This window comes from Periplaneta americana, chromosome 9 (assembly GCF_040183065.1).
Source record: "Periplaneta americana isolate PAMFEO1 chromosome 9, P.americana_PAMFEO1_priV1, whole genome shotgun sequence".
NCBI lineage: Eukaryota > Metazoa > Arthropoda > Insecta > Blattodea > Blattidae > Periplaneta > Periplaneta americana.
The window spans coordinates 163,395,892-163,411,330 of NC_091125.1; the positions used below are offsets into that span (position 1 = coordinate 163,395,892).

Consider the following 15,439-nt stretch of genomic DNA (forward strand, 5'->3'; position numbering starts at 1 on the left):
AGCACTGCTACTTACAGACCTGTTACTAAATCTACGTATTACTCTGTGAAGAGATTTATTAAATCTACATACTTAGATTTCAACAAACAAAATTTGATAACTCAATCCTAAGGGAAAAAATGGAACTCTCTGCATCAAAATCCACAGTTAATTCCCGATTTACCACGAAAATCGTCTGTAGCTGCATTTAGATTGGCAACAGGCCATGATTGTTTGGCTAAACACCTGCATAGAATTGGAATATATCAGTCCCCTAACTGCCCATTGTGAAACTCAAACCAAGAAATGGATTTGGAACACCTCAAAATCTGTGCTTCAGTGGCTAGTCATGATAATATCTTTGAAAAATATTGGAGTGCAAGAGGTCAAATGACTTTATTGTCAAATGCCTGGCATTAGAAAACAACAACCAACAACAACATTTTTCGTATTCATAAACCAGTGTTAGCGATATAATATGATATGAATCCTGCACAAGTAACCAGTCGATAGTCGGGGCTAGTTTAGCACGGGCTAGTGAAATGTCTATGAATAGCACTCACAGATATTTAACATGAACGGCAAGACAGACTTTCAAAATATGAACGGCTAGCACAGATAAATATAAATATCCAGATCTCTCTATTAAAGAAAGCTGTGTATAAGCTAGTGAAGATAAGGTCGTTTCTTAGCAAAGCATGGTTTATCCATAGCAGCAGCAACAATAGTAAAGTCATCCTCATTACAGGACAAATCGGCCCATAGGGTGGCGGGAGAGTAAGGCTCCAACCTTTACAATCAGCATTTAACGGAAGTAGGGATTTCAGTCTTACGTGCCGGCCACCTTTATCCCTGGTACTCGTTCCTATTATTTGGCTGAATAAACCCTAGGGTCATAGTGCAGTAGGAAGGATTAGATCAATGCAGAAAATTCACGATACTTTCTGGAATCGAACCAGCGACCTTTCGACTTTGCAGCAGTATGTCTTAACCACAATGCTACCGCGCACCGTAATAATAATAATAATAATAATAATAATAATAATAATCTCACTCCTATTCACGGTTAAAACAAACATACTTTGAAAGGCTAGTACTCACCATTGGATTGGATGCTAGATGTATTGTCTTTGGTAATAATGTTGGCTCCGACCCCTTGATTGTTGACACCTTCATAGGACTAGCTGATTGGATTGGTATTGTCACAACATGCGGAGCCCCTATTCCACAAATATTCAAAATTAATATCTCTTCACAAAAAGTATTAAAGAAACTAAAATATAAGACAGTATACAAAACAAATAATGCAATACAGAAATATCGAAACGATAACATCAAACAAATGAAACAAACAAACAAACTAATAAATAAATAAATAAATAAATAAATAAATAAATAAATAAATAAATAAATACAATCCAACTCGAGATTACAGATTAAAATACAATAGCTGTCCAGATTTCTAGGTACATGTGAGAGACTGGAAGATCATTCCAAATAAGGCGCTCTCGCTCGTTTAGTTAAATTCCATGCTCGTACTAGTATGTTGCATCTACATAACGGTATTGTAACGTAAATAACTATTATATTGCTGGTGTACAAAATATTTTTTTGCGTTTATCATTAATAATAAAATACACAAAACAAAACAAAATATAGCTCTTCCAATAAAGTATAGGCTACCGGTACCACTTTCTGAGCATAAAAAATGCGACACAAGTATTTCTATAAAATTAAGTAGATATTAAATTTAGGCTATAATAATAATAATAATAATAATAATAATAATAATAATAATAATAATATTCATGTCTACACATGGAATATTACGCTAAATCATGTAAACATGTCATACACGGTAAAATTAAATCAATTTTACTGTTTTGCTGAAAAATTACAACTTACTCTGTGCCGTTGTTTTTGGACTCTGCAAACTAAGCGTTCGAAGAACCTGGGCACCCGATGTAAGGACTGTGGCACCCTGAAAAATACAAATTAAAAAAACATATATAACAACAGCTGATAACACACAATTTTCTTTCTCTGGAGAGTGATTACTTCGTAGGGAGGAGAAAACAACGGGCTGATTGTCTGGAGCCCTATTATTCCGGGACAAGCTTATTTTGTGTGCCTAAATTTAAAAGAAAGTATCCCATCTTTACTGTCATTCCAGAGTTATGCTCAGAATTCGTATTAGTCCTTAAAAACTATCACTATTGGTCGGGTTTAACCTTTGTAGATTTTTTTTTATTAGTTTACTTTACGACCCTTTTATCAACTGCGATGGTTATCTAGTTCCAGGATGAGATGGGATAATGCCAGGGAAATGAGTCCAGAGTCCAGTACCGAAAGTTACCTAGCATATGCTCTACACGAGTTGAGAGGAAAATCCCGGAAAAATCTCATCCAGATAACTTGTCCCAACCAGGATTTGAACGCTGGCCTGCAGTTTTACAGTCCTCCAAGCAGTGTACAAATCTGAGTAAACAGTCCGAGCATCATATCCCAACTCCCCCAAATCCATTTTAATATTATCCTCTCTTCTACATCTCGGCCTCTCCAAAGGTCTTTTTCCTCTCAGGTCTGCCAACTAACACTCATATATAGTTATGCATTTCTGGATTCACCCATACATGCTACATGCCCAGCCCATCTCAAACGTCTGGATTTAATGTTCCTAATTATGTCAGGTGAAGAATACAATGCGTGCAGTTCTGTGTTGTGTAACTTTCTCCATTCTTCTGTAACTTCATCCCTCTTAGCCACAAATATTTTCCTAAGCATCTTATTCTCGAACACCTTCAACCTCTGTTCCTCTCTCAAAATCCAAGTTGCACAATCATATAGAACAACCGGTTATATAACTGTTTTATAAATTCTAACTTTGAGATTTTTCGAAAACAGACTGGATGATAAAAGCTTCTCAACAGAATAATAACAGGCATTTCCCATATTTATTCTGCGTTTAATTTCATCTTGAGTGCCATTTATATTTGTTACTGTTGCTCCAAGATATTTGAATTTTTCCACCCTTTCAAAGACTAAATTTCCAATTTCTTACTAATTCTGATCACGAGAAATAATAATAATAATAAATGGGCGTCCGGGTAGCTCAGTTGGTAGAGCAGCTGGCTACGGACTGGAAGGTCCGGGGTTCGATCCCAGGTGGTGACAGGATTTTTTTCTCGTTGCCAAACTTTCAGAACGGCCCCGAGGTTCACTCAGCCTCCTATAAAATTGAGTGCCGGGTCCTTCCCGGGGGTAAAAGGCGGTCAGAGCGTGGTGCCGACCACACCACCTCATTCTAGTGCCGAGGTCATGGAAAGCATGGGGCTCTACCTCCATGCCCCCCAAGTGCCTTCATGGCATGTTACGGGGATACCTTTACCTTTTTAATAATAATAATAATAATAATAATAATAATAATAATAATAATAAAGTATGGTAAAACAAAACTAGCTCTATATTTGACGCTTACAACGATGTAGTTCAGAGAAAAACACTTTCCTGAGCTGCACTCTTATCCGACTGAAAGCTACGGATGGAGAGAACGTCTGTCTCCAACAGTTAGACTAAACATACTGCAAGTTCATATTGGTGTGGTGACCTCTTGTCACGAAGGCGATAAAAATGAGCCAACCTCATCACCTACGGAGGAAAAGCAGTTCTGAGCACGAAGAAAACTGATTTTAGTAGCCAGACTGTACCTCGAACGTGATTATTTCTCGTATTAGTATAGTATGGTTCCACGGGAGTGTTCTGCTTCGGGGCTTTCTCGGTTGCAATACAGAACATTTTAAAGTTGAAAGATAGAATAAGAACCCCCACATACATACTTTATAATTTTATTGCCTACACGGCCAGTAATTTTTTTTATAAACTGATTCCTACAGATAGTTATCAGAAAAGTAATTCTCTACTGTAATTATTTTAATGAATGGAATAGTCTTAAACTTCAAATTTCACACAAGTCAAAATTCTAAACATTTTAGTGGATTACGAGAGACTTTTGCAAGTGCAATACACATTATTGCCTATTTTATACATAATATACATATTATACACACTGCATATTGGGAGAACAGTACGTCACGGATGCCTTTTATCACCCAGCCTGTTCAACATCTACTTGGAGGATATAGTGAAGAACTCTTTACAGAACATGAGAGGAGTGATAGTAGGAGGGAGAAGAATAAAGTGCATAAGATTTGCTGATAATATGGCGTTGTTAGCAGAAGAGAAGATGATACTAAGGGTATGCTACTATGCTAAATGAAGCTGTGAGCAGTATGGGATGAAGATAAATGCTAATAAGACGAAGACCTTGGTCACAGGAAGGAAAATGAAGATAAACTTGCGAATTATAAATGAGGCAGTAGAGCATGTGGACAGCTTCAAATACTTAGTGTGTACTACAAGCAGTAATATGAGCTGCCGCCAAGAAGTCAAAAGGTGGATAGCAATGCGCACCTCTGGAAAAAAGACTAAGGAAGAAACTTATGAAGTGCTTTGTGTGGAGTGTGACATAGTCTGGTGCAGAAGCATGGACATTACGACGAAGTGAAGAGAGGAGACTAGAAGCATTTGAAACGTGGATATGGAAAAGAATGGAGCGTGTAAAATGGACAGAGTAAGAAATGAAGCTGTGTTGGAAATAGTGGATGAAGAAAGAATGACGCTGAAACTGATCAGGAAGAGGAAAGGGAATTGACTGGGTTACTGGCTGAGAACAAACTGCCTACTTTAGGATGCACTGGAAGGAATGGTGAATGGGGGAAGAGTTAGGTGCAGAAGAAGATATGAGATGATAGACATGGATCATATGCGGAGACTAAGAGAAAGGTAGAAAATAGGAAACATTGGAGAATTCTGGGTTTGCAGTGAAATACCTGTCGTTGGGCAGAAAACTATGCATGTACTGTAATTTTAATAAATGACAGTTCTCTTTTACCTACCCAGTCTGGGTTAAGATAAAGCAGAAACTAATTATAGTCGATACTTACTCCTACCCCATGTATGGTGGGTCCCTATCACCACGGCATGGCGCGTCCTCAGGTTGCGGATAGAGGAGACGGCCTCCAGATATGGAGGGTAGCTGCGAATATATTGAATAAGCAGTCGTGGACAGCCGATAAGGAGTGGTCCTCCAGCTTGGGGGTTGGGCGAAGGGCTAACAACCCATCACCGTAAAAAACAGCTTGTTACGAATCCCTACAATAAGCCTTCTTCACCTGACATAATTAGGAACTTAAAATCCAGACGTTTGAGATGGGCAGGGCATGTAGCACGTATGGGCGAATCCAGAAATGCATATAGAGTGTTAGTTGGGAGACCGGAGGGAGGTGGGGTATGATGATAGAGACTGAATTAATCTTGCACAGGATAGGGACCGCTGGCGGGCTTATGTGAGGGCGGCAATGAACCTTCGGGTTCCTTAAAAGCCATTTGTAAGTAAGTAAGTAACTTACTCCTACCACGTCATTTATGAGCTTATTCTACTTAATGCAAATTATAGCAAAGAAAATAATCTGATGATTCTTGAAGTGGAGCATCACTGTTGTATTCTTATTTAAAATGAAACAACCATCCACTCTTTTTACTAAACATCATAAAAATATACAGGGTGTATCTAAATTGGTGTCAAATATTTCGGGGACGTGTTCCTAACATCAAAACAATTAAAAAAGTTAATTAGAACATGGGTCTGAAAACCATTCGTTAAGGAGTTATTAAAGGATTTGTCCCTTCATTGACCGCTGATTGTTTGGTGGTTTTTTGTTTGTTTGTATTTTGTAGAGCAAAGAAATCAGAAGGAAATGTATTCTGTGAGTGAACAGAACGAAATGATTTGCATCATTTAATTGAAGATGTGCTTCTGGACGTCATCCAACGGACGTGTTTTAACACGATGCTGCTCCAGCTCATTTCAGTCTGATAGTTCGTAATTTTTTTAATGATTGATTTCCCCAAAGATGTATTGGTCGAAGGGGATTCATTGCATGGCCTGCTCGATCGCCTGATTTGAATCCAATGGATTTCTTCTTCTGGGGACATTTAAAGTCCCTGGTTTATGCGACTCCTGTACTTAAAATTGATAGCCTATTCTGAGAGCGTATCCAAACTGGATTTCACGAAATACGAAACACTCCAGGAATTTTCAACAGAGTACATCAGAGCATGTAACGCAGGTTTAGGAGACACATCGAAGCAGAAGGAAGCCACTTCGAGCAATTTTTGTAACATTAAATTTTGTCTTGTAACTCTGCAATAAATTATTTTGAGACCAATGTTCATATGAACTTTGTATAATGTTTTGGTGTTGGGAACACGTCCCCGAAATATTTGACACCAATTTAGATACACCCTGTATAATAAGCATAATTCTTGTATAATTTGACTCCTAACTGAATAATTTCTTTCTGCCTAGGAGTCAATATTCAGTAAACAGTACTGAAGTAAAAGTCTGGTCTCTAGAGCTTAAATCATTTCAGCTACAGCAATTTCATAATCTGTATGAAATATTTTGAAATAGAAGTTACTGAAGTGTCCATCAGATATTTAACGTGATGTAATTTAGAGTAATCGCCATCATAATCTTCTCGTCCTTCTCCGACCTTCAAAAACTGCGACGCGTTCCATCATCAAGAACAAACACGAGTATATCCACAGCAGCTACATAATACATATAATCCCTCTACTGTGGCACACATCACGGACAGCTCAGGCCATAGCCACGCTCTTATACTCTGTTTTTCATACAGAGCAAAGTTTCACGCTGAAATTTCAAACAGTCTAACCACTTCTACTTCGAGACGCGGCTACAGGACGTTTCAGAACTAAGTTGAGAAAAACAAATTCAATTAAAGAAATATACTTACTTACTGGCTTTTAAGGAACCCGGAGGTTCACTTCCACCCTCACATAAGCCCACCATTGGTCCCTATCCTGAGCAAGATTAATCCAGTCTCTATTATCATATCCCACCTCCCTCAAATCCATTTTAATATTATCTTCCCATCTACGTCTCGGCCTCCCCAAAGGTCTTTTCCCCTCCGGCCTCCCAACTAACACTCTATATGCGTTTCTGGATTCGCCCATACGTGCTACATGCCCTGCCCATCTCAAACGTCTGGATTTAATGTTCCTAATTATGTCAGGTGAAGAATACAACGCGTTATTTGAAGGTTTCGTAACAAGCTCTTTTTTACGGTGATGGGTTATTAGTCCCTTGCCCAACCCCCAAGCTGGAGGACCACCCCTCATCGGCTGTCTGCGACTACTTATTCGATATATTCACAGCTAACCTTCATATCTGGAGGCCGTCTCCTCGATCCGCAACCTGAGGACGCGCTATGCCGTGGTGATAGGGACCCACAACACATGGATTAAAGAAATATATGAACGCAAAATACAGAACTACACTAAAATTAATTTCATCTAAATATATTATAGGTCTTCCTAATTCCGTCATTTTTAATCATTGTTACTAAAGATTCGTTGCGTTCCTTGGGATTACAGTGATAGGGGGGACGCAGCTGTGCCATAACTGCCTCCATTCAGCAGTTAAAGATGAATCGACTAATAACAAAATTTCCCCCATTTTTTAAAACGTGGAACCTTAGAAACTGCTAGGAAATTCACAAAGTATTTTTTTTTTTACAAATATCTGATCTCTACTAATTTGAAGAGTAATATTATATCCTACATGATCCAGCAACAGTTGAGAATTGTGCACCAATGAGTTACTCGTTCATTTTCAACTTTAACACTGAAAATGTAAGATTTTTTTTATTTTGTTTCAAAAACTTTAAAATTCTCTATAAGGAGTAACAGTCATCATATAAATACCGAAATTGCGCTAAAATTTAGTCCTTCCTATTGTTAATCAAGAGTTAAAAACATTGTTAGTTTCTCTAATAATTATTATAATTTAAGGCCAGGGCAGCATTTTATAAGAATTATAAGATGTTCCTAAACTTTCTAGCTCATTCCCAACCTCTTTTGTTACTGATTGGCAAGGTTCTTCCTAACGTTTAAACACAATGATGTTTCCTTCTGCATTAAAAAAAAAACATAATATGGTTCCTGCTGAATCTCCACTTTCAATCCGATGAATAAGCATGGACCCGATCAATTAATTAGGTTACATATTTCAGCCATTTAATCAGTTTCTTCCTCTCATTTAAGGGCAAAAAGCAAGCTTGGATTCCTTGTATTTAAAGGTCAGTTAGGAAACAAGTTGGTACTTAATATTATGCGACAAAAGAAATTGCATATATAAGGAAACTGTATATTTACGGGGGAAAAAGTGAACTATGAATATGGGCAGTCGGTACAGGCATCTAGTAGCGAAACTGCAGCATTACCCTGATTTAACCGAATTGAAATTATCACAATGTTGATTTGTGTCGGATTAGGTTATCAAAGGATACGTTTATGGACATTTTCATGCAATAAGACTTCATGGAGGTGTCATCTTCCGTGGAAGTTGCCTAACTATAGGCGGTGACCTTGGCTAGCTCGAAATATCGAGTTAAATGTTTAATGAAACGATAGCTAAAAGACAATTAAATATCAATTACGCAAAGATCTATAATCTGGTGGCCGACTAACTTTGAAGATTATAAGGATAGGCCTATTTATTGTTTTTTTTTTTTTTAAATCTAGTGCTACATTGTTAGGAAACGTAAATAATTTGTCCTTTTGCGGGCCGAAATAAATTCGTTTTTATTAAACATTTCCGTTATGTTAAACCTATACTCAAACTTTCTGTAATGCTCGGTATTTTAATTACACACATTGGACAAACTTAAGGTGTTTACAAACTTTAAATCCTCAGCTTTGACTCCAGGCGACAGCGTGTTACTACCGGTTTAGTCGTTTCAGAAATTGAAAACGAATAACTCCTGTACTGTTATATGGGTGTCAGACATGGTCTCTCGCTGCCAACCTTCGTAACAGTCTCCAAATATGCCAAAGGAAGATGCTGAGAAGGATACTAGGCTTATCACTGAGGCACAGAATTCCAAACGAAGTGCTACAAAAGATGTCAGCAATTGAAGATCCAGCACTGCAAGCCACCAACACCAAATTGAAGTGGGGAGGCCATTGTATTGTATTGTATTGTATTGTATTGTATTTATTAACATTACATGGTATTCATACATGCTTACAGCTAGAATATGGAACAAATAAAAAAACTTAATACTATTATAAAATCTTAATTTATAGTCACAGTCTAGATGAAATATATACAGCCGAGATTTACAATATAGTCTACTAGTACAACACAAAGTTTTAGTATCAATTTCATGAAGTGTTATTGAATGTCATGAATTCACCTGCAGAATAGAAGGTGTGAGAAATTAGGTACTTCTTTAATTTGGCCCTAAATAATTTTATGTTTTGAGTTTCATTTTTTATATCGATAGGGAGGCTATTAAAAATTTTTACTGCCATATAACGCACTCCTTTTTGATAGCACGATAGACTTGCCGATGGAGTATGAAAGTCATTTTTTTGACGTGTATTTATGCTATGAACTGTTGAATAAGTTACAAAGTTTTCACGATTACATACGAGGAAGACTATTAATGAAAAGATATACTGACAAGCCATGGGCATTATTTGTAGTTTTTTGAAAATAGTCCTGCACGACTCCCTAGATTTCGCACCTACTATTATTCTAATTACTCTTTTTTGTAATAGAAATATATTGTTACTATCTGTGGAATTTCCCCAGAATATTATTCCAAAACTCATTACCAAGTGGAAGTATGCAAAGTATATTGTTTTTAAGGTATTGATATTTACTATCTTTTGCATAGATCTAATAGCAAAACAAGCTGAATTTAGTTTGGGGGTAATTTCTTTAATATGATTTTTCCAATTTAACACATTATCGATTTTTAAGCCAAGAAATTTGGTTGTTGTTGTTTCTAATAGGGATCTATTGTTAATTATTGCGCTAGAAATTTGCGACGTTGAATTTGGACAGGATTTAAATTGAATTATGTTAGTTTTGTTACAATTTAATACTAATTTATTGACTGAGAACCAGTCACATATTTTGAAGAGAATTTCCTCTGTTGAAGATTGGAATGTGTTGGAGTTATTGGCTGTAATTACTATACTTCTGTCATCTGCAAATAATATGGGATGACCTACATCTTTTATAAGGGGGGCAAGATCATTTATAAACACTAGAAAAAGTAGGAGACCTAATATTGATCCTTGAGGAATTTCATTATTAATAGTTCCCCATGTCGATGTAGATTTCATTGTTGTATTGATTTCAACTTTCTGTTTCCTATCCATGTTGTACGACTTAGAGACGGAAGATGGACGCAGAAAGTCACACTATGGGATCCCCGCATTGGCAAGAGATCACGCGGAAGACCAAGAAGAAGATGGGCCGACCTCTTCAGCGAATGTGTAGGAAGCCATTGGTCAAGCACAGCAAGACATAGGGAAGACTGGAAAAACCTAAGAAGACAAGTGAACAGCGACTAAAACCAGTGCGACAGAAACAAGCGAACAATACCAAAGTGTGCAGAATGTGAACCAACTGAACAATTTCAAGGTTGTAAACATCTCTTACGCGGAGTAGCTCACCGCGTGAGACAAATAGAGCTCTCCCTCTATAGGAGGAGGCCTTTGCCCTTAACGGGACTTTTTAGGCTAATCATTTCATTTCATCCACAAGCAGAGCGACCTCTTACAAAGCCACGTGGCCAGTGCTTAACAAAAAAAAAAAATAATAATAATGAAGGTGAAGCAGCTATACTACAAGATCTTAATGGTAATGATAATGCAGTCCACACCTGTGGAGTAACGGTTAGCGCGTCTGGCCGCGAAACCAGGTGGCCCGGGTTCGATTCCCGGTCGGGGCAAGTTACCTGGTTGTTTTTTCCGGGGGTTTCCCCTCAACCAAATATGAGCAAATGCTGGGTAACTTTCGTGCTGGACCATGGACTCATTTCACCGGCATTATCACCATCTCACTCAGACGCTAAATAATCTAAGATGTTGATAAAGCGTCGTAAAATAACTTACTAAAAATGATAATGCAATTTCTACATGGACAATTAGAAAGATTACTGCAATTAAAAATAAACGTAATGAAAAAGGGAGGCGGGCTCTTTATTTAGGTTCAAAATCACATTCAACGGCAGATCTTTTTTCCAGATACCCAATTGGTTTTTTTAAATAATAGTGTGTGTGTCTGTATGTTGCAAATACTATACTAACTGTAATAATTTGTGAAAAGACAAGACAATGGGGAAATTGCTTGGGCAGAAATTCTTCATTACAATACAATCTTTCGGCCCAAAAACAAATCAGACGCGCTGTACAACATTACGGATAGAAAATAAGCAGCCACGCAATATCGGTCAGCATTATAAGCGACAGAACAATTAGTCGTAATATTAACGCTAGTGGTTCACGCACATTTTAACGGGAAAACCACAATTTGTAGAGCTGGAAAAGAAGGTTTAAATACTGCCGAGGAGTGGGGAGGGGTTGTTGTCGTTCTGTCCTCGTCCTACATACTCCCACCTGCTGCCAACAACTTCACCATCTGTTGGCATGCGTATTGCGTTCAATGCACATTCTCTTATCCCCTCTACCAGCATTATCAAGCCTTTAATGACCCTCTTCCAAAACGATTTAAAGCGACCCTGCATTTATTCGCATCAAAATTCAAGCTTCGAAACTCTCAGAACTGCTACAACAGAGAATCGTTTTTATTTTTACATATTGCGTATCATAATCGCGTAATATTCTGGTCATTCGTTTCCACATTCAAAACAAAATTTGTGTCGCATTATTACTTCAATTATATTATTTATTCTCCAAATGCCTCCAGTAGCAGTGTGCCCGACTGTAAATCCAACTTGAGTTCGTTTCCAGACGGCAAATATTCTTCATTAATGTGTTCTGCCTAAGGGCAGTAAAAGAGAATTCTCCAATCCTTCCCCTTTCCCGCCTTCCTCTTATTCTCCGCATATGATCCATATATCTTAATGTTGTCTATTATTTGATAATATCTTCTTCTGTCTCAAGCTTTTCTCCCGTTCACCATTCCTTCCAGTGCATCATTCAGTAGGCAGTTTCATCTCAGCCAGTGACCAAGCCAATTCCTTTTTCTCTTCCTGATCAGTTTCAGCATCATTCTTTCTTCACCCACTCTTTCTAGTATAGCTTCATTTCTTATTCTTCTGTCCATTTCCATATCCACATTCCAATACTTCCAGTCGCTTCTCTTCAGTTCGTCGTAATGTCCATGTTCCTGCTCCATACAATGCCATACTACACAAGAAGCACTCCACTAGTCTCTTAGCTCTTTTTTCCAGAGGTCCACAGAAGATTTTCCTATGTGTTACTGTCCGTCCGAATGGTTATGTTGCAGGTCATTGAAATGGGGGGGGGGAAATTAAGTGACAGTTACTTAACGGGGTCCTTTTCTTTAATAGCACAGTATGTTTATGAACCGTTGCTTGCGCTCGTTTCATAATTTTCATACGAGCGTCTTAATTACCATTATAGTCAAGTTTCATACGACGTTTTATGCTCGACCATATTTCTAACTTGAAATTATTCATAAGTATTCATGTTATTCTTATCTGACTGGGGAGCGGAACTGACCTTGTGCAATACCTCGTAAATTGTGAGATGTGCGCAGACGCGAAAGTATTGGTTTTTTCCGAGAAGCAAATGTCGACATTGACCTTGATATAACCTTGAAATTGAATTAGACATTGAAAAACGAGATGACAAATTGAATTTCTTTGAATATTATTTACAATTAACGCTAATTATTATAGTAACAGAACTAGTTTTCTTTCGATTGCATATCCGAGAATAATCGATACTTGCGCTTTCATACTGCTACAATGGTATTTTCTGATTGGTGGAACACCTGAACTTTAATGAATAGGTGTACTTTAATGAGGTCCATTAAAGGGCTACTACCAGGTGTATAATTACTACATTTCGGCATGGTCGAGCATAAATTATTTTAAACAATTGTATAATATTACGTAAGCGTCCAATTCAGAATAGAAAATGTTTTCAGAAAATAACACTAGCCAGCCACAAGTCTTTACAAGCGGGCCAGCAAAAACAGGTGGGACAGTACTTAATTTATATTTGTTTAAAATTCATTGGGACTGAGATTTGATACATTTGAGAAAATGCTCCATATATACGATCATTTTTCAAGTGCGACAAGTGACCTAGCTAGGATGCGTGAATCCGATGCTGACAGATGAGTCATTCTGCCTCAGCCCCGACATAGCCAGATCTCAATCTCAGACGATAACCTGTTATAAGCACCAGGGCCCTATGTCCTTCGTACAGGTCTACCAGCTTCGGGTATCCGTTCCACCTCAAAACTTCACCGCAGCCTATGTTTAACTACTGCAGATGAGTGTAGTTGTGAATGAGAAAAAAGGAGAAACGTCGTGGCAAGTTGAGGCGAATGGTTCTTTTCCACAAAGACAATGCTCCAAGTCACAAGTCCTTAGTTACAATGGCTGCATTTGAATTGCTGCGCCACCCACCCTATTCACAGGATCTGACACCCAGCGACTTCAGGCTATTCCCGAAACTCAAAGAGCACCTGTGAGGGAGGAAATTTTCATCCAATAATGAAGTCATGGAGTTCGTAAATCAGTGATTTGCAGAGGTTGGACAACCCTTCTTCCAGGAAGCTGTGGAAAGTTGGAGCATCGCTGGGAGAAGTGCATAAATTTACTAAGGGACTATATGGAAAAAATGAGGTAAGATTTTTTTTCAACTACTGCGTATTCAGTTCAAAGTGTGTCATGGCTCGCTGTATGCCGTCATGTGGCTAGTGTTGAGCCTAGAGAATTCAATCTTCCTACACTTCCACAGAGGCGTATTACTTATGTGCCAGAGAAGTTGCCTAGCAAGTACGGCGTTCATTCAGAAGAGTACTTACCGATACGTACGGTAACGCCTGTAGTGGCAGGAATGTGAACTGTTTGGAGACACGTACTGAGGTGAGTTTTTATCTTACTGTCGGGATACGTGGAGAGGGTTAAGACGATTACTTATGTATTTGTTGACTAACTTGGACGGTCAACATGGACACGGAGCATTTGATTTGTATTGTAGAATGTTGCCGTACGTAACCGATGATAACAAATACCCTGCGTACGACTTGCCCGCGCAAAACACAGTTCGAAAGAGGTTATGGTAGCACACAGACTTTACAGACCGCCATCTGTTGCTACGACGTTCAAGTTACACCGTCCACGTTCTTAAGTTCAGATTGAACACCTTGATTAATAGGCAACTTCTCTGACATAAAAGCTGAAACTCGCTTCAAATCGCTGACTCATAAGTAGACTTCGTTGAATTGCCACACGCACCATGCAATCAGGTTGCCGATGTACGGTAGTATAGAGGAGGTGGGCGACCGCCCGGTCTCGTAGTATAAGCAGTTAATGTTAAGAGTTGTGTCCGGTCCAAATAGATAGAGCAGCTACAGTTAATGTATACATAAGTAAGCGCTTGTTTTTGCATTACTGTGGTTGGAATAGTCAAAGCTTAACATTTGTTCAGTGCAGACAAGAACTCAATCAAACATACTACAATGAGAGTGTTGCTGTGCCAAATAATTGCCCCTGGAATACCCTTACCCCCGGAGCCAGTCTTGACCCGTTGGGGAACGTTGTTGGATGCTGTTAATTATTATGCAGAACATTACGGAAAAATAATGGAGGTAATTGATGCATTGGATAGCACAGAGTTCCTCTGTTGCAGCTGTAAAATCGTTATCTTCTGAACAGCTATTGGAAGATATTCTGTTCATTGATTCTAATTTTAAAATCGTGTCCAAAAGCATCACCCATACAATCGTCTAAACTATAACTCTCAGAAGCCCTTAATATAGTGGATAAAGTATCACAAACCGTTACCCAAAATAACAATTCACTAATTTCAGAGAAAGTGAAATGTAAGTTGAGAAACATTATTGCTAAAAATTCTGCCTATTCACAACTACGTATTATAAATGATGTACCATCAGGTCACGACAAGAGATCTGAAGTTGGTGTACTAAAAAGTAGTGACTTTCCGTTCTTCAAATATGTACGTATTGCATCGTGTGATGTTGAACGTATATTTTCCCAATATAAAAACTGTTTGAGTGACCATCGGAGGAGGTTCACTTTGCAGTCGCTCAAAACATACGTAACTCTTCACTGCAATGCACATATTCAAGGATGATGTGAAAATATTACATTAAATTTTAAGAGTTAATATATCTCACTACAAAATAATTGTGTATTTATATGTTTAGACATTTCCTACTTCAATGATCATTCATTATATTTCTTGAATACAGGATACAGGTTTTATTGTAACCGGAGTATACTGCTCAGTGTTTACATTAGAGGCATACTCTATCCTTTCCACGCCTCCTTCTCGT

General features: G+C 38.1%; 1 protein-coding gene across 1 annotated transcript in view; it reads right to left on the reverse strand.

The window, feature by feature from the left end:
• Window positions 1–15,439, reverse strand: part of Dp (transcription factor Dp) — a 151,723-nt gene that overhangs the window by 49,285 nt on the left and 86,999 nt on the right. The window contains exons 3-4 of the mRNA XM_069836300.1: window positions 1,885–1,960; window positions 1,081–1,199 (exon numbers count right to left, since the gene is read on the reverse strand). Of these exons, the coding sequence (XP_069692401.1) occupies window positions 1,081–1,199; window positions 1,885–1,960 (195 nt within the window). The remainder of the gene's footprint in view (window positions 1–1,080; window positions 1,200–1,884; window positions 1,961–15,439) is intronic.